The 19,986-nt window shown below is 38.3% G+C and overlaps 1 protein-coding gene across 15 annotated transcripts; it reads right to left on the bottom strand.

Annotated features, from left to right (window-relative positions):
- Positions 1-7,269: 7,269 nt before the first annotated feature.
- Positions 7,270-19,938, bottom strand: MTRF1L (mitochondrial translation release factor 1 like). Of its 15 annotated transcripts, none has more exons than XR_014311559.1 (8): positions 19,630-19,938; positions 14,155-14,234; positions 12,009-12,065; positions 11,223-11,386; positions 9,935-10,052; positions 9,704-9,796; positions 8,297-8,544; positions 7,270-7,651 (listed from the first exon to the last, which is right to left on the bottom strand). XR_014311559.1 is itself a non-coding variant. In XM_082730026.1 (7 exons), exons 1-7 carry the CDS (start codon positions 19,886-19,888, stop codon positions 7,451-7,453), a joined length of 1,143 nt encoding a protein of 380 aa, XP_082586152.1. In that variant the 5' UTR covers positions 19,889-19,930; the 3' UTR covers positions 7,270-7,450. The 15 variants fall into 15 exon arrangements, 5 of the variants coding, with proteins under 5 accessions (XP_082586152.1, XP_082586151.1, XP_082586150.1 ...); XR_014311560.1 differs by having other exon boundaries at positions 8,297-8,433; XR_014311567.1 differs by having other exon boundaries at positions 11,882-12,065; positions 19,630-19,936.
- Positions 19,939-19,986: the final 48 nt, after the last annotated feature.

Below are 19,986 nucleotides of genomic sequence, written 5' to 3'. Positions count from 1 at the left end.
CGTTTCTCTCCGGCAGAGGAGCGGGCGGCGGAGGGTGGATGCGCGCGGCTTCCGGCGCACACGGCTGCTCTAGCGGCTGGTTTGGCTGGAGATGTGGGGCCACGTCTCCCAAGGGCCTTTCCTCGGGGGCGATGGTGGGACAGTCAGTCACTTCTGTCTTGTAAGCGTATTTGTATTTTCAACGACAGTTCTCCAGGCACCACCGCTTTGTACGGACGTTAAGTTTATTAAATTCGTATCTACGCTTTCCTCGGTTTTTGTTTACTCCAGGGTCCAGGCGCACGAGACAGTAGTCCTGCTCCAAAATAAGTTTATAAAACGTCCTGACGTCAGAGTTCCAGTTCCCACATCCGAGGGCTGGAGGCCTCAAGGCCAGGGAAGGATTTTTTAGTGATGGCAGGGGAATGGGTGGAATTATTTCTTAGGTCTTCGAGGACGACTGGCACCGTGTTACTAGTCATGTTGAACTTCTGCAGAGTGTGCACTAAGTGGTGACCGTGCATCCCATGCGCTCAGCTTACACCCCAGGGAAACCACGGGGTTTAAGCTCCCCAGACTCCGAATCCCGGTCTTTGGCGGCTCTCCCTCTTGCTTTTCTGCAGCCTGAGGGAGATTGAATACTGGATTTACCTCTAAGCGTCCCGTTAAATTGGCGGCAAGTGTGGTGGGGCAGGGCTGAGAGGGTGTGAGTTCTGCCAGGTGCTGGGTGGATCCGCTTGGTGCAGAATTGTGATAATGAGTCCATCATGGTGTATAGCATTACTTTTCCATCTTTTAGGATGTTGCCTTAAATTAGTGTTTTTCTGGATTACTGAAATTTGGGCATCCCGTTAAGTTTTGCACCTGAGTGATAGCGTCCCGTTCGCTTGTCTTAGCCTGGCCTTGGAGCTGGGTCTTGGGAGGTGGAGAGTTGAAAAGACAAAAGTCTTACCCTTCAGATTTACATATTATGGGAAGAGATATCGGACAGTTACCAATTCAGTGCAGAAAAGAGCAATAGAAAAATAATGGGGTAGAGGGTGGGCAGTAGGGGCATAGAGGAATGACTTCCATTGGTCAAGAGCTTTGAATTAAGATCTGACTATTGGGAGGGTTTGTTCCAGAGCTCTAAGGATGTCTAGCGTGCATTGAGCAAGTCTAAGATTGGGAGGTTAGGTCAGAGAGAGAGAAGCCAGATCCTGTAGGATTTTGTAAGTTTACATGTGGAGTTTTGAGTTTCTTCTGCTTGCTGTGGTAATTGGAGGGATTTCAGCCAGGGAGTGATTTGTTGAATGAATGTTAAAACTACAGTAGTTTTTTGTCTTCTAGGCATTTTGCAAATGTTAGCCTTTAAGTCTCACAATAACCTTGGCATTATTTTCATTTTTGATTGTAAAAGTGTAGTTTGATGCTTGCAGGACTACACAGTTACTAAGCAGAAATTCCAGTCCCATTCTGCTTCATAAGTCCGTGTACTTTCCTCTGTGTTATACTGAGGAATGATAGTATTTGCTGGAAGCCTGACTGTTTATAGTACATTTTCACATTACTTCCCCATTTGACCTTGGAGATCATTACTCCTCTTTTCTTTTCAAATGTAGGCAAATGTATGAAATTTGAGGGGAAGAACAGTTTTCATTTAATTGAGCACCTGCACTATATTGGCTCTTAACTGCTGCTTAAAAGCTATTCTCTGGCAGTTATTTATTTTTTTCAGGAAAAGGCTAAGATACATTATTGGAAAAATTAAGATTATTGTAGCAATATAAGTTAATACACATAGTTAAGCATAGTTTATTGCATACTAGAATAGTTTATGAAAGTCTTTTTCAGGGTATTTCAGGGTAATGTTTATTTTAGCTGTTAGAGCTTTAATCAATCAAAAATTTAATTAATCAATTTACTCAAATTTAATTATTATGAAATTTTTTTAAAGGACTCTTTTTTTTTTTTAAGATATTATTTATTTATTTGACGGACAGAGATCACAAGTAGGCAGAGAGGCAGACAGAGAGAGAGGAAAGGAAGCAGACTCTCTGCTGGGCAGAGAACCCAATGTGGGGCTTGATCCCACAACCCTGGGATCATTACCTGAGCCGAAGGCAAAGGCTTTAACCCACTGAGCCACCCAGGTGCCCCTATTATGAAATATTTTTAATTGGCAACTTGTTCAGTGGAGTGATGACCGGCTCTTAATTTCATTTTTAGTGAGAAACTTGGGCCTATTTTGAATTTTACTAGATGTCAACAGATGTTATGTATCTCTTTCTTCCTGCACATCAATATCAGAATTTTTGCATTTTTAGGTGCAAAATGAAGCACAGTAAGAGATGCTCTCTTTTAGCAAATTCTTATTGCAGACCTGCAGCATGCAAGACATCGTGGAGTATTTGGAAATTATTGGGAGATGGTACCTGCCCTTGTGTTTACTATCAGGGACTGCTGTCTGATAGACATAGCAGATGCTCAATAAATAATCTTTGAATAAAAGCATCATGAGCTTAGAAGGAAGCAGCTAAGGGGGATAGCAATAACACAACACTGGAAAAGTCAAATACATCACGTTACATAGGGAATTTTTAGAGATCAGAGGAGTTACTTTTATATGCCAGGATAAGGGCGTAGGTAATCTGTTGGACAGGGTTTCTTAATTTCAGCACTGTTGACATTTTGGGTCAGATAACATTTTGTTGTCAGGGGCGGGGCGGTCCCGTGCATTGTAAGGAGTTTAACAGCATTGTTAACAGCATTGTAGGGAGTTTAACTCCTACTGTCTCCAAACATTGATATGTCCCTCCCAGACTTTGCCAGATGCCTCTAGGGGCAAACCTGTAGATGAAAATCCCTGCTTTTGAGGGACTGGGGAGGAGGATTGCATGGTGTAAGGAATTTACAGGGGCAAGTTTAAAGGTAAGTGCAGTTATCAGAAAAAATGAATTTGATCTTACAGGGGGTAGTGAGTAAAATGGGCTGATACAGAATGATGCTGGATATGGATATAGATGTGTTTTGTATGCACACTTACAAGTTGGAATTTTATTTGGAACGTGGGAACCTATTAAGTTGTCGAGTGAAAGGCTGACAAAAAATCTTTAGGAAAATGAATCTGCAGTTACATGTGTGTAACCTGTATTAGCATATAGAGAAGATACCTGGAGAGGTCAGGGAGCCATAAAAGTAGTCCTGGAGAGAAATAATTCTAGATGAGTAGTAATAATAGAATCAGTGAGGATTATTAGAATGTTTAAGAGAGTAGGATTTCGCAATAAACTGCATGTGTGGAAAAGATAACTTTTTTTTTTTTTAAGAGGACATTTTAAATTTGAGAGAGAGGGAGATTGGTAGTGCCATTAAAGAAATGGAGATTACACAGTGAGAAATGGGTTTTAGAGGAATATGACAAGTTAAATTTTAAGTATAGTGATTGTTTTGTTTACGCTTCTTCAGAATTGCTATTCCAACTGAATGAGTTTTGATTAACTGCTATTGTAGGCCACTTGCAAATTAAGTTCTGTTTTTTCTGAACATCAGCTTTGTAGACAAATACTTTAGATATAATTGCCTTTTAGACATCTGTTTAGTGCCTATTATAGCATAATGTTGGGTCCTGAGGAAACAAGAATGAAGAAAACGACTTTTTGTCCATTAATGAGACAATGTGAGAAGTCTGGGAATACATGCTGATTCTATTCCCTGACCCACTCTTTCCCATTTCCTTATTAGACACAGTCCTGAGACCGGGGTAAACTGAGGTTATTACCTTGCTGTAATGTTGTCATCTGGTATGGTAAAGTACTGTGGATTACCAAAGAAGGGCAGTTAATTCTGCCCAGGGGTTAAAGTGCCCTTTAGGTTGGAACTTGAAGTCGGCTGAGGTAAGCCAAGTGTCTGTTCTAGGCAGAGAGGGCAGCATAAGCAAAGGCAGATAGGAGCAACAAGGCATGGCTTCTAATGAAGATAACCATATAGATGTATTGTTTGTGCAGACAGCTGCAAATTCCATGGCCCTTAAAACGTTAGACTTCTTGTTCCAATAGGCTACATGCCAAAACTGTGTTGCTCTACTTTTATCTTTCCCTAGGTTCCAAAAGTTACATGTTAATCTAGGAATAACTAATTTAGATTAGTGAGTAAAGTGGAAGCCAATGTCAGTTCACAGACCAGAATCTGCCAATTACTCTGCATGTGTTCATAAAACACCTACTGATACGTATCTTTAACTTACATTGTTAGAATTATGTAGGTACTGTGATGATTTCTAACCAGCTGTGATGTTCTGACGGACGGGAAGTTTATAAATTGATGAAAAGGTCTTTTCCGACTTCATTAGTTCAGGTCTCATACCTTCCCATGGGGCTGGGAATGAGGGAGTGGAGAGAGGCAAGGGGGGAAATAACTAGACTTTTAATAGCTTATTTACAAATGAAGTCTAACATTTGAGACCCTTCATAATCTCAAGCCACCTTTTCTAATTATTAACTATTAGGTCAAGCGAAGTTCGGTAATAATATATTGTAATATTTAGTAACATGTAGATAAGTCCTTTTCATTTAAAAAGGAAACCAAAAGAAACAAACTAGGAGACACAGGGTTGCATGGACCTTTTGCAGAACAGAATATGGTCTAATGAACGGGACTTGCTGTATTTTTAAGTTGTGTAGGTCACCGAAAACCATTTTCATCAAATGTTCTGGTGAAGATAGAGTGCCTTTCATAAGCAGAATGTTACAAGGGAGAGGGATTTTTCTCAAAATAAAATTCTCTGATGTATTTGATAATATTTGGCCAGCTTTAAAATTCCAAGAATAAACTAGCAAGAGAAAATTACTGTGAAAGCACAAGTTAAGGCTCTAAAGAAAATTTGGTAATTAATACAGGTTGACTTATGAAAAGAAACCCATTAGCCCACAATAAAAGTTTTAAATTTATGTAGTATATATATATATGCTTACAAAGATTCATTCTACTGTAGATTCCAACAAATAGAAAAAGGCATGCAATTGGGGAAGTTAACTGAATTTCTTGTAATTCTTTAACACTTCAGTCATATAGCCTTAATAATTAAATCATTTTTTCCCCTTTGGGCATCCTACTTGTAACTACTCTAAGTTTAACACTTATCTACCAGGTAGAGCTCTTCTTGTAATCGTAGTCCTTTGTGTATCTCACATTGTCAAAAGCTTGAGTCAGTATTTCCGACTTCTCTCACTTCTTTATGGAATAACGGACTTTTCCTACAGTTTTCTTTCTTCCTTTGCTGTCCCCTTCTCTTCACTAGGTAAACCAGTTGAATTTACTACTCTTACTTGTAGTAGTAATTTTCACCCTGGGAGAACAATGGGGTGTCTCCCATTGTTGTGTCTGTAGTAGTTCTTACCCTGGAAGGATAATGGGGTGTCTCCTTCTGATAGATCAAGTACAGTACTCAGTATTCCCGTCAATACCAAGAAGTCCTTTATAGCTGTGCTGCCTCAGTCAGACATTCGCAGGCTTCCTTCCGCTTTAGGCCTTACTTCTCTGGGGTCTCACTTGTCACAGAGGAGCTAATCATAACCAGGAATCCCATGGCAAGTAAGAGCCACTGAACTTCTTGTAAATCTTCCGAAGAAAAAGTGCTGATAAAGATCATGCCGATTCAGCTTTAAGCTCACTTTAAACAATAATTCTCCTTTCACAAAGGTGAAGTCATTTGTCTCATCTGTCAGCGTATTTTAGAGAATCTTTTTTGTCTCAGCACATCAGTGCCTTCAAAGCCGACTTTAGTGTACATTTCAATGAGGAAAGGGAGTGTGCAAAACGAGCGGAGTCTTAAGCTCTAACTTCAAGTTTGTAGGTAATACTGTGCTTGAGGACCAAGTTAAATGACACCATAGTAGCCTAATCTGACATGACCATCAGTGCAATGTCATGAAAAAAAGGGGTGGCAGTTGGAAGGGCTGTTCTAGACTGCAATGTAACCACCAGATTTCATGTGTGATCCTTAGTGGGATCCTGGTCTGAAGTCAGTTAAGGTATCTGGGAAGAACTGAGGGCATTTCAATTGGGTACTTGAAGATATTAGGGAATAACTGTGAATTTTGTTAGTGTGATAGTAAATGGTTAAGGAGAATATCCTTATTTTTAACAATGCAAGTGGAAATATTTTAATGATATTTGTAACTTCTAACACCAAGAAAGTACAGAAGCATTATTGAAATTAGGGAACACATATGGGTGTTTGTGCCAGTTACCCAGTTGTTGGCCCTTGGCAACAAATTACCTACCATTGCCCTACTCTGTGATGCTGCAGCTGAACCTGTGTCCTTTGTCAGTAAGGGGTGGTAGGACATGCAGGAGGAAGGGCTTTCTCTTCTGGTTTCTGATGTGGGGGCACAGCTGCCCGGGGTGCTCTTGGACCATGTGTCAACAGGGCGCCAAGATACTTAGTCCACATTACTTTGGATGTTTCTGTAAGGTGCTTCTGGATGAAATTAACATTTAAATCTATGACCTCTGAGTAAAGCAGAATGCCCTTCGTAATGTCGATGGCTTCATCCAAACAGCTGAAGGCCTGAAAAAAGACTAGCCTCCCCTGAGTGAGAGAGTTCTCCAAGCAGGTTGCTTTGAGACTGGAACTGCAGCACGAGTGCCCCTGGCTCTCTCCAGCCTGCTTGCTCACATTGCAGATTTTGAACTTGTCAGCCTTCACAAGTTCTATCTGCCAATTCCTCCTAGTAAGTCTCATGTATCCTATTGGTTCGGTTTCTCTCAAGGATCCTGACTAATTAAGATACAAACGGATGCTTAACCCTCCCAACAAGTTTTGCGGATACCCTGGTGGGAGGCTGCTTGCTTACCATTCAAGAGAGTTTGAGGTTTTGTCTGCAAGGCCTGATCCATTTCCACCTGCAGACCAGCTCTGGCCCAGGGAACTGTGCTGTTAAGTGGGCTAGAGCCATGGTCTCTCGAGTAGGTCTGACTCTACCTTTGGGGAGCCCCTTCGAAAGGTGTTCTTCCCTTGGGTTCTCTTTCTCATTCCTAGTATAAGAGTTGCTCTTATCTCCTAATAGCTTATTCTTTTACGAGTTAAAAAGTCTTTGTTATCAAAATTATACCTGTTCAAATTCATGGTATGGTTTCTGCCTCTTAATCAGACTTAGACTAGTACAGTATTTATTCCCATATTATTTTATGTTTGAAGTTTTTCATTAAATTTGTGATCACTTATTAAATGTTTTACATAAAATAAAGTACTGTTTTTGTTTGTTTACTTCTCATAGGAAAAGTCCAAAATATATAACCAGAGTCATGTTTGTATTGTATATTTTTTACTAATACACTAAGAGAAGATTTATATAAATTATCTGTCTTAAAAATACACACATTACTTCTGTATGTGTATCTGAGTTAACTCATGTGTTTTACTAGTGAGTACTTAACACACAATGTAATTTGCTATGAATTTTCATAAGCTATAAAAGTCTTTAATAAGTCAGGCTTTTTTGGAAATAATTTCTACTAAAGATTCATAATCAGCATAGTCCTTCAAAGACTGTACAAGTTCATCCAGTAGATACCCCCCTTGCATAAAAGTTTCAAGATCATGAAGTGACTTATTTATTCTGTGATCTGTGACCCGGTTCTGTGGAAAATTATATGTTCTTATTTTCTCTGACCTTCCTTTAGTTCCAACCTATATAAAAAGATATGAGATAGTTAGATTCAGGCAACTAAACTGATAAATTTAACTTATCTGGAGATTAAGCTCTTGATTTATAATTTAAAACACAATGTAAGAACCAAGTTTTAAACATTTTGAATCCTCAAATAACACAGGAAAATAGAAAAACTAAATACTGGCGTTAAAGGCCAACAGATTTATAGCATTTGATCTTTTCTCTGCCATTTCAGTGCTCTCTCTCTCTCATATATATATGAAACTTCTGTGAATTAATCTGATCATTTTTAGTGATGAGACAGCAGTAAATTCCCTTAGGAGGAAATTAATAAAGGGCTCTGTAATTATAGAATTAAATACCAAACAGGAAGAAAGTTCAGTTTGCTTTCCAACTTTCTTCCATTATTTTCAAAGTATTAAAAAATGGGGATTCCATATACTTTTAGTAACTTTGACTGAAAGTCTGAAAAACAAGCCCCTGAATATAGAAACTAGGGCAGAGATTACAATTACTATAACACAAATAAAACCCCCTAGGTTGAGCTACTTGAATTATTTCCTTATTTTAAGAAATACATTGAAACAGTTTTAACATACATAAAAACTGGGTTATCTAAAAATATTTTTATCTTTCAGAGCATCTTCTAAACCCAGTTTTACCTGAATCTTTCTAGCACTGTATCTTTTCCTTGTTTCTTCTTCTAGATACATGCTGTACAGTTTTGCACGTAGCTTTTTCATAGCCATCTCTCTGTTTTTCAGTTGAGATCTCTCTTGTTGGCATTCAGAAACAACACCTGGATAGTGTTATGAGAATTATTAAAGAGTTTTAGTAGGAAAATCTTCTTCATTTATTAAAATCTTCATTTATTATCAAGGAATACTCTTTTTCTTTCTTTTTCTTCTTCCTTTATGAGGAGAAAAAACAGAACTCTAAAAAAAAGAAGACTATTAACAAATAACTTTTATAGAGTTCTCAGAAAACTGAAAATTTAAGCTTAAGCTACATTGCAAAATATATTCATTGAAAGCAGACATATGGAACAATAAGCACTTATCATTTAATATGGATTATTTTCCCATATCCTTAGCTAGTCACCATAATTTTTTTAAAGTAATAAGAACAAAAATAAGTTAATCCTACTGAAGATAGTCACTATTCATATTTTTATGAGGATTTTCATCCACTTTTTTTCCTATTCCTGTTTACATACTATGTATTACATAGACATCATCTTAAAGTATAACTTGAGGAGTTCCTCATAACCATAAAAGTCAAAGACCTATCAGTCCAGTCCTATAACCACTGCTGATCCATGAGAATTATGCCTATTTGAGACTGGTCACTGCAATAGATTCTTCTATTCTTTCTAGGTAACTGAGGTTTGCTATCCATGAGCTTTATCACATGTAAATCACTGCAGTAATGACTGTCAAGCACATTTGGTTCTTCCTGATAGTAGACTTAAGACTTAAGAAACACTTAGATAGGGGCGCCTGGGTGGCTCAGTGGGTTAAAGCCTCTGCCTTTGGCTCAGGTCATGATCCCGGGGTCCTGGGATGGAGCCCCACATCGGGCTCTCTGCTCAGCACGGAGCCTGCTTCCATTCCTCTCTCTCTGCCTACTTGTGATGTCTGTCTGTCAAATAAATAAATAAAATCTTTTAAAAAAAGAAACATTTAGATATAGCTCCATTGCCTATCTACAGTCAGAACTGCTGGAAGTTTGTGAGTGGACTTCAATGGAGAAGTAGGGCTGGAGTTAAGTGTAGTAATTTGCAGGTGAGCATGTTTCTGGGTAGCGAGTTCAAGTTTTCATTTTCTCAAAGGAGTCCAAGAACTAGTGATGTAGAGCATTTTCTGACAAAGAACCACCCATGACAATAACTTCATTCTGAGGATTTCCTTTTATTTATTTTTATTATTTTAAGTAGGCTCCACACCAGCCTGGGTATTGAACTCATGATCCTAAGATCAAAACTCAATTGCTCTACCTGACTGAGCCAGCCAGGTGCCCTGGATTTTTTTTTTCCCAGTATTTATAAAGTGTACGCTTCAAGAAGCTACCTGGAAGGACTATCCACACCTTTTCTTCATGGTCACCAGTATGGGCTTAGATCCTTCCATCTTCCTGGCTTTGCAGAGTTGCATCTAAGGATTCTAAATAAAGTATTTAATAATAATCCTTAGTAGTATATATTCTGGTAATTAAGGACCTATTACAGTGGAAAATTAGTCAAGTTATTCAGAATCTGATTTCTTTCTTCCAAGTTTTATGTTGCAGGGATAAGTGCGTACCTGTTGGAAGATGAACTATCCGGACAGCACTGTCTGTGGTATTTACATGCTGTCCTCCAGCTCCACTGGCTCGCTTAGTATCAATTCGCAAATCTTTTGGGTTAATTACCAGATTAATCTACACACAAGAGGAAATATTAGGATTTAAAAATATCACATGTATATGAATTGTTCAAAGGCAAGAACTCTATCCATTTATAAATAAATACATGTCACATACAGAACTGATAGAAGATTAAGAAAGTTTAATTTTAAGAATATAAAGTAGTTGGAAGGATACCATTTTTAAAACACCTAAGAGTGGTGGATCAAAATATAATACAAAACAAAAACCCTCCAAATCCTCAAAAACTAGACTTCTCTGTAAATTACCCTCTTCTTACCACATGAACGGAAGAACTTAGTTATATGTTAATATTCGAAATGGGAACATAGGAACTAATAATGTGAGCTTTTTTGGATTCTTTCTGAGTTTAAAAAACAACATAAAAAATGCTAGCTTAAGAACTATGAGAAGGCTTACTTTGTTTAATTTTAAGTAAAGAAGGGCTTAAACATATTTCGAGGCAGAGGAGAGGCACACGGAAACTGGCACAGGACAAAAGCCCTGTATGAACACTGTAACAAGAGATTTACATTTTAGTGTGACTGGGTTATGAAGCAGCAATTCTGTTCAGTAGTTACCCTTGTTAAAACAGGATTCTTGCTACTCTGGAAAAATCAGATAAAGCAAAAATCGTTATGAAAGTAATCAGCATTAAGCCCTATTTTAATTATGCCCTAATCTAATTATTTAATAATGTTTCTCCTATAAAGATGATCTCAGGGGGCGCCTGGTTGGCTCAGTGGGTTAAAGCCCCTGCCTTCGGCTCGGGTCATGATCCCAGGGTCCTGGGATCGAGCCCCACGTCGGGCTCTCTGCTCAGCGGGGAGCCTGCTTCCCTTCCTCTCTCTGCCTGCCTCTCTGCCTACTTGTGATCTCTGTCTGTCAAATAAATAAATAAAGATATTCGCAGAATAGCTCCTTTAAGCTTAGTGGTGGAGAAAAATTAATAAATAGTACAAGATTACATCCTTCCTTTATACATCTTTAATTGTTACCATCTATTGTGAAATTATACTTTTTGGATTGAGGTAAGAGATTTTCCCCCAAAAAATATGTGATGAAGGCCAAATGATAAGAAAAGGAATTTAGTACTGAATATCACTTCAGTAAAGTGAGTTATAACTCTGGGGGCAAAGCACTGTGCTGGGCCCAGGATTCCAAGGGGAGATTGTGATGCCTTACCTCGGTCGGTTGGGGTAAGATTGCTACAGTCATGGTGCTAGTATGGATGCGGCCTTGCTTCTCTGTCTTCGGCACTCTCTGGACTCTGTGCACACCTCCTTCAAATTTCATGTGCTTATAGGCTTCTAAACCCCCAATGCTGGCAGATGCATGTCTAAGGCCACCTTGAAAATATTGGGAAAGCAGAATTATTATTCTTGCTATTTATAAGCAGTTGGCCATCACTTCCACCATCTTGAATGTATTTAAAAGAGCTATAAAACCATATAAGCATACAGAATGTAAAGCATATTGAAAAACTTTAGCAAGCCCATGAAACTCAGTGTTTTAATACTTAATACCTTGACTGCTAATAACCACTAAACATAAAGCATTTATGGTATTAATGAACTGATTCAACGACACACCTAAAAGACCACTTTTAAAAGACCACTAATCATTCAATGGTGAAGAGTGAATGATTAACATTTTATAGGCCACTTCAAAATTCGCATATTTGCATTCAAAATTATTAAGTAAATGATGAGCATAAAATCGGGTAAGCTTCCTTATCAAAAAATTCTAAAGCTTAGTCATGGTCTTTCCAACACTTATCCTAGGACACACGTAGATAAACTAAATCTGTACTATTCCCAAAATGAATTAAACAGTTTACTGACCTATTTCACTTGGAAAATATTCCAGGATTTCAAAATGCCACCTTTTAAATGCAGCGTATTGCTGATACATATCAAACATCTCTGAAGTAAACAACATTGCCTCCTGACCCCCAACTCCTGCAGTTACCTCCAGGATCAAATCACTTTCATCTGTTTCTTCTGAGGGAACCAAAAGTAAAATAATCTGTAAATACAAAAATATCACCCCTCCTATAATTAGTAATTATTTAAAACTTAAAAAATAAAACTAAATCATTAGATGCAGGATGCTAAATATTCAATTTACTCAAAGTTTCTCTAAGCAAAGAGTACTGCTGATTGATTTTCAACTATCTTGCACATGAAAACCATATAGTAATGTATAACTTCTATAAAATATTAGTGTAACAGCTATATTACAAATGCTGTAAAATCCAGCTGAAACTTGCAGCACTGCTTTGTTTTGTTTCTTTTTGGTGTGCATGTATAATTTATGTCAGTCTTCTATTCAGTTAATAAGTAAGAGTTTGTTGTGATAGGGCACTATATTGTGTGTAGAATGCAAAGAAGTTTCTGACTCTTATCTTTTTGAAATCTATAGACTAGTACAGCAGAAAAGAAAAAAAAAACTTGAAATTGTATCTTTTTAAGCTTCTTTAATTTGGAAGAGAAATTTGTAATACTGGGACTGAAAAGGCCGTAAGAAATGATGTATGACCTGGCCCACTTCCCTTATTTTCAATGTAAAGGAAAGTGAGGTTAACAGAGACTAAATGACTTGCTAAAGGGAAAAGTGTTGGCAGAGCAGACATGAGAACTCAAATGCTCCTGCCCTGATCATTCCTCCTCCCGCTAGGATGTCTTTCAGCCTTCAGTAAGTACTAATACAGAATAAAAGCTTCTTAGGTTAGGTGAATTGAGTAAGAAAAGCTACCAACATTTTATTGGTCCCTTAATATATGAACAGGTACTCTGCTAAGCATTTTAAATACTTTAATTCTTAAATCAATCCTGGGAAGATAGCATTAACAGATCTACCTAAGATGTGAAAACTAAGTTTAACTAAGCTTAGTTTAGTTGAATAATACAGTTTACCAAAAACATAGAACTGGAAAGTGAAAGAACTAGAACTTGGGCCCAGATCTTCCTGAATCTTGAAATATCACACTTCATATTGGTTGGACTTAGAGTTGTTACTACTTCTCCATCTCCCTAGCCTATGCCAATACGACATGAATATTCAAATCTTGAGTAAATGATTGAATTTATGTTTGTTAATTACTAGCCAATGAACAGAAACCTTTAATACATATGTCTTATTTCACAAAAAAATTAGAAAGTGGGTAGAAGGCAAGTTACATGAAGCTTTTACACTTCATAGTAGAAGTGGTCTCTGGAATGGGTAGTAAAGACATTAACTTTTGATGAGTCCATATTTGTGTAGATAAAAGACAGAATCTTTAAATTAACCTCCCCCTTTTCTGGGCTCCTTCCTCACCTTGCCATGTCCTTTTACTTATATCCTCAGAGATAACTACTGTAAATCTTTTTTTTTTTTTTTTAAGGATTTTATTTGTCAGAGAGAGAGAACACAAAGCAGGGGGAGCAGCAGAGGGAGAGGGAGAAGCAGACTTCGCACTAAGCAGGGAGCCCAGTGAGGAACTTGATCCCAGGACTCTGGGATCATGACCCAAGCGGAAGGCAGGCGCTTAACTGACTTAGCCACCCAGGTGTCCCACTACTATAAATCTTTAAGCTCGTTTCCAGAATGAGCAAAGAGTGGTTCTAATTTAATATAATGATTACTCTTGATCTAATGCCTATAGATTCTCCTAGATATAAGACTGAAGCACTATAGTTTAGTTCTAAAAGCCCAAGGGCCCACTCTAGGTCTGGCACTCTAATAATGCCAGAGACAAACAGTAAAGAAATATTCCTGCTGCTGAGGAGCTCACCATATAGCACTGCTTCATAAACTCTTCTATGCATTATCTACCCCCACTCTCACCTCTCTTAAAAAACCTAAAGGTGGGGGGGGGTATAATAGTGTTACTTATTTCATTGCTTTTCTGAAAAATCCTATCGATGTGACAGTCACCTTTTTCCCACAGCTCTCCAATCCTTTTGGAATAATAAAAATAGGACCACACGGAATATGCTTTTTTCCCGCTTTAAAAAAATTTATAATTCTAAATACTAATAAGCTACTCGGTTCCTGAGTTGTTTTTATAAACTTCTAATAAAGTTCATTAGAAGTAATAGCACAAATGCTTATTCTTTGCAGGATCCCATACCTTATGCTTCAACTGAGTTATTTCATTTTGGCAGGAGGATATTTCATTCTCTGCAAGTTTCCTTAAGTCTTCATTTTCATCTGCAAAAATAAAGCAGTAGGTTAAGTTTTCCTTAATGTCAAATTGCCAACAGAATTCAAGGTTGTTATTTTATTATTACTGTAGCTGAAGGAAAAATAAACGTCCAACTTGTCCTTTTAAAAACTGCATTAATTAAAAGTAGCATTTTATGCATTCATTTTTATTAGTAACTTAAACATTTTTCCTGATTACAGAAGTGTAAGTAAAATAAAAAAGAATCTACAAAAAAAGCTATTAAACTATTCTATAATTCTACCTCTATGAAATATTCCTATTAACAAATATGCTTTTAGTTTTCCAACTTAGACTATACACTAATAGAAGGGGAACAGAAAGTTACATCAGTTAAACGACAACTGAATTAAAAAACAGAAAGTTATTTATTGTCCCTTTAATAAATATTTCATTAATATAAAATAAATATCCACCCAATCATTCAGATTCTGCCTCATGTTCACATATTTACATGAAGTACTCCCTGCCCCACTCGCTTTACTCGCTTACTTCATCTTTGAGTTTTCCTTTTACCTTACAAAATATACCTTCTCATCCCTCTATCCTAGGACAACATGCAACCTACAGAAAGGAGAGAAGAGAACTTTTTTTTAGCTCTTACACATAACTCTCTTTGTTGAGCTCACTTTGGTGAAAGGTCGGACTGTTCCAGAATATCGGTTTCTATGTCTGTTCATTAATGAAGATCTATGCTGGGAATTAGAGATAATAATATGTAATATGTGCTCTCAAGGCAGGGTTTTAGATAATTTTAGTTTCTTTATATTTTTTAGGGAGAAAAATTCACAAAGAGTAACAACCTAAAACACTAGGTGATTAAATATTAAAATGGTAGCACACCAAAAGATTGTTTCTGTGTTTATTTTGGGGATGGGCAGAAAACGGAAAGAAGCATTAACAAAAGGTAACAACACAAACAGTGAAATTAGGCATGATGAGAAGTGGTGGGGAGGCAAGAAATTCTGGCAAGAATTTAGCACGGAAGAAATCTGGTGAAATGGCAAATGTGTTGAAGCAGTAAAAGGAAAAATGAATTCTAGTCCTAGTTCAACCACTAAGTTCTCTTAGGCCAACATACACAATTTCTCTGAGACTCCATTATCTTGAGAAAAATGAAGAAGCTGGGCTGGTTGAACTCCAAGGTCCCTTTCAGTTCTGAAATGCAGTTCTTCTGTAAGGCTAAGGAGATTGGAATTAAAGTCTACAAGTAATTTTAATTTTAATATGACTTTTTTTATTAACCCCATATACCCAAAACATTATCATTTCAACATGTACTTTAAAAATATTACAAATTATTTTTTTGTAGGTCTTTGAAATCTGTTATTTTATCCTTATAGTACATCTCAATCCAGACTACATTACAGGTGCTCATCAGCCAAATGTGGCTACTGGCTCTAGAGGGTTTAAACTGAATAGTTATTCGCAGGCAATGGAAATATTCTAGTTCTTTCTCAGTATTATTAATCAACAAGTTTAAGGGTCTTTTTCTCTTCAACCTTTCAATTACCCACTTGTTGTCACCCCCTGCCCTTTTCCTACCCAAACTTCTGGAGATTAAATACCATGTTTATTACTTCTCTTGTTAATTCTCATTTACTTCTCAAGTTCTTACACTGGATTTCATAATCATATTAATAACACCATTTTTATTAAAATCACCCATTACAAAATTGCCAAATCTAAAGACCTATTTCAGTGTGAGCTGAAAAGCTGAGCCCTTTTTAAATCAGGCATCAACAATCCCTTACTTGATATTTTAATTTTTTTTTTTTTAGCTTCATTTATCTTATTCAAGGTCCCAAAGGTCTGCCTATTCTTTCTTTTTTTTTACTCTTAAAATTTTTTTTTTATTAACATATAATGTATTATTAGCTCCAGGGGTACAGGTCTGTGAATCGCCAGGTTTACACACTTTACAGCACTCATCATAGCACACAGCCTCCCCCATGTCCATAACCCAACTGCCTATTCTTTCTTGATCTTTTATAGCTTCCTCCTCTGCCTGCTCCTCAAATACTATGTATTTCTGTCTTTGTTAGCATCTTATTTCTATCTCTACAAATTCAGTACTCTTCAAATGAGTACTCTCATCTGCTTCAGAACTTTATCAAGTGTATGCAGAGGTTCTCATGAATATTCAGATTGTTTTTCTTGTATGCCAGTTTTTTTTTTCACCTATATTATGATTTTTATCTGAATGTGCTTAGGGTCCTCCTTAATATGGCTGCCCTTTCAGCATAAAATATCTTTTTCCTAAAATTTACCCAACCTTTATATTCTCATCTTAATTAGTAGTACCACTCACGTTCTGAACCCATAAGCTTAACATTTTTCTTAGAGTTCTGGCTGTTCTTCACTCTTCTCAGGACATAAGCTGCCAGATCTGTCTTGTTGAGGTCCCTGACTACCACCACCTCTTCCTCGGACTGTTTTAACAGCCTCCTTACTGGCCTGTCAGCCACCTGGGGCCCTGGAGAATGTTCCCAATCCGTTCTCAACACTGAGGCCAACATTAATCTTTAAAAAAAGATGTCACTTCTCTGCTTAAAAACATATGCTAACTCCCCACAGTCTGTAAGAACAAATCCATTTTCTTGGTCAGGAAGGGCTATCATCTGTCTTTCTGGTTTCAAGTTTCTATTACACTGTTGACACCCATACGTCCTCCGTGATCCTGCTGTATCCTAATCTTCCAATTTGGTACCTTCTTCTTGCAAGTACCCCCTCTACCTTCAGTCTCCTTCTTTTGCACTGTCTGGCAACCTCCTGTGTTCTCTTCAAGATATATTTAAATGCCACCTTTTGCTTTTTATAACATTGCTGTTGACTGCAGAAATTAAAACAATTTATAAATTAAATTAAAACCCACTTACATTTTTACTTATTAAACATCTCTCTTTTTCACTAGGCTGTGAGCTAAAAAGTAGTTCCATATTATTTTGGTAATTAGTGGTATCTGACATAAACTCAGGAGTTGCTGAATGTTATTTTCTATTGTTATATAAAGGTGAGTTGTGTTTTGCCAGTAACAATTTTTTTTTCTTTTTAATTTTTTATAAACATATATCTTTTCCCCCCGGGGTACAGGTATGTGAATCACGAGGTTTACACACTTCACAGCACTCACCAAAGCACATACCCTCCCCAATGTCCATAACCCCACCCCCCTTTCCCCAACCCTCCTCCCCCCAGCAACCCTCAGTTTGTTTTGTGAGATTAAGAGTCACTTATAGTTTGTCTCCCTCCCAATCCCATCTTGTTTCATTTATTCTTCTCCTACCCCCTTAACCCCCCTGTTGCATCTCCACTTCCTCATATCAGGGAGATCATATGATAGTTGTCTTTCTCCGATTGACTTATTTTGCTAAGCATGATACCCTCTAGTTCCATCCACGTCGTCGCAAATGGCAAGATTTCATTCCTTTTGATGGCTGCATAGTATTCCATTGTGTATATATACCACATCTTCTTGATCCATTCATCTGTTGATGGACATCTAGGTTCTTTGCATAGTTTGGCTATTGTGGACATTGCTGCTATAAACATTTGGGTGCATGTGCCCTTTCAGATCACTACGTTTGTATCTTTAGGGTAAATAACCAGTAGTGCAATTGCTGGGTCATAGGGTAGTTCTATTTTCAACATTTTGAGGAACCTCCATGCTCTTTTCCAGAGTGGTTGCACCAGCTTGCATTCCCCCCAACAGTGTAAGAGGGTTCCCCTTTCTCCACATCCTCGCCAGCATCTGTCATTTCCTGACTTAATTTTAGCCATTCTGACTGGTATGAGGTGATATCACATTGTGGTTTTAATTTGTACTTCCCTGATGCCAAGTAATATGGAGCACTTTTTCATGTGTCTGTTGGCCATCTGGATGTCTTCTTTGCAGAAATGTCTGTTCATGTCCTCTGCCCATTTCTTGATTGGATTATTTGTTCTTTGGGTGTTGAATCTGCTAAGCTCTTTATAGATTTTGGACACTAGCCCTTTATCTGCTATGTCCTTTGCAAATATCTTCTCCCATTCTTGCCAGTAACAATTTTCTAACATTCTCTTCTCTACAGCTTGATTTTTAATATATTTAAACCTTAGATCCATTTGATTTTTAAGCTTGGCTTAACCTATGAAACCAATTTAATTTTCCCCCAGAAGTACGCCAACTGGGGGGCATCTACTTTTTCTCTTAAATCACTTAATTTAGATGCTTCTTAACTCTCACCTAGACTATTGCATTAATCTTGTTTTCCATGGCATCTGCAATCTCGTTTCAGGCTGGCTTGGAACTACCACAAATCAAGCAAGAAAGCCATTTCTGTCATTCACTCCCGCAGTCTAAAAGCTTCCTCTGGCTCCCTTCTGCCAACAGGATAAAATCAACCTTTTTACATTAGTAATTAACACCCCCACCCTTATAAAATGTCTCAACCTGCCACTGTCCATAACCTTTCCCTTTCCCTGGTTAACAAAGAGTACAGTGATTAAAAGCCTAAGATTTGGAGTGAGTCCAATCCAAACTCCTTTCCTTAGAAGCTGTTTAGCCTGAGCAGTTATTTTAGGTTGATGCCTCATGTTCCTCTTCTGATGCATGAGGCTAATAGTACCTACTTCATAGTTTGATACGTCAACTGGATGAGTTAATACTTAAAAATATTTAAGCAAAGCCTAGAGTACGGTAAAAGATCAGTAAAGGTTAAACTATTCTGAATATCCTCTAAGAAGGGATCTTTATGTTTGCACCAGGCCTTCCCAACAAGTTCTCCTTGCTTTCCCTACGAGTCTGTTCAGGTACTATTCTCACTTTCAGCTGTAGTATTAACTTTCTCTCCCTGAATACACTGTGACCCTCTCTAGAGCCATGCTAGCCAAAGTGCGGTCCATGAGAGCTTGTAGAAATGCAGAAGTTTAGGACCCATCCATGTTCAAATGCACACTAAATCACTAAGGAAACTTGTTAAAAACGCCAATTTCTAGGTCTCAGATTCTGAGTCCAAAGTCTGGCTTTAGCATGCATTTCTCTTGGCCCTGTCGCAGGTGGTCTCTACCACTCTTGGAGAAACACTGCTCTCAAGCCCCTAACAGCTTGTCCTTGGTGAGCTTAAGATCATCCACCAGAGAGCAGGCAATCAATACACTGACATTCTGTAAAAGGGGGCAAAGCATTGTGCCAAGGGAGCATAAGGGCTCGAACACGAAAGATTGGGATGAGAATGCACACAACCATACCTTGACCTCTGATCCAAACCAAACCGGGTTGCAACTGAGTAAACAACTTCTAACTAAGGGAGGTGTGAACACCTGACCGGCGGCATAGTAGGAAAAGCAAATAAAGAGTCAAGAATCTGCTTTGAATCCCGTTCCCCCGGGCCCGACCCTCACCGTGTAGCAAGTGCTCGGTCTCCTGCAGCTCCCGCTCCTTCTCGCTCAGCAGTTTGGCCGTCGCCAGTAGCTCAGACCCCCTGACCTGCAACTGGGCTTCAGACCCTGCCTGGCGCTCCAGAAAGGTCCGCAAGGGCCCGCCGCGGGCGAACAGCTCCTCCAGCGGCAGGCTACCGCAGTTGAGGTGCCGGCGGGCCGGGCTGACAATCTTGCGGGCCCACAAACACCGAGCAGCACCCCGCAGGAGCTGGGGTCGCATAGCTAAACTGCAAACACCGCCCCCAACCAGAGCCGGAAGTTCCGTACAGCGAATCTCGCGACACCGCGCGGAGTTTCAAAACCGGCGAGAACTGACCG

This window comes from Mustela nivalis (assembly GCF_964662115.1).
Source record: "Mustela nivalis genome assembly, chromosome: 5".
Taxonomy (NCBI): Eukaryota; Metazoa; Chordata; class Mammalia; order Carnivora; family Mustelidae; genus Mustela; species Mustela nivalis.
Note: the sequence above shows the minus strand (reverse complement) of the source record. Positions and strands in the feature narration are given on the sequence as shown.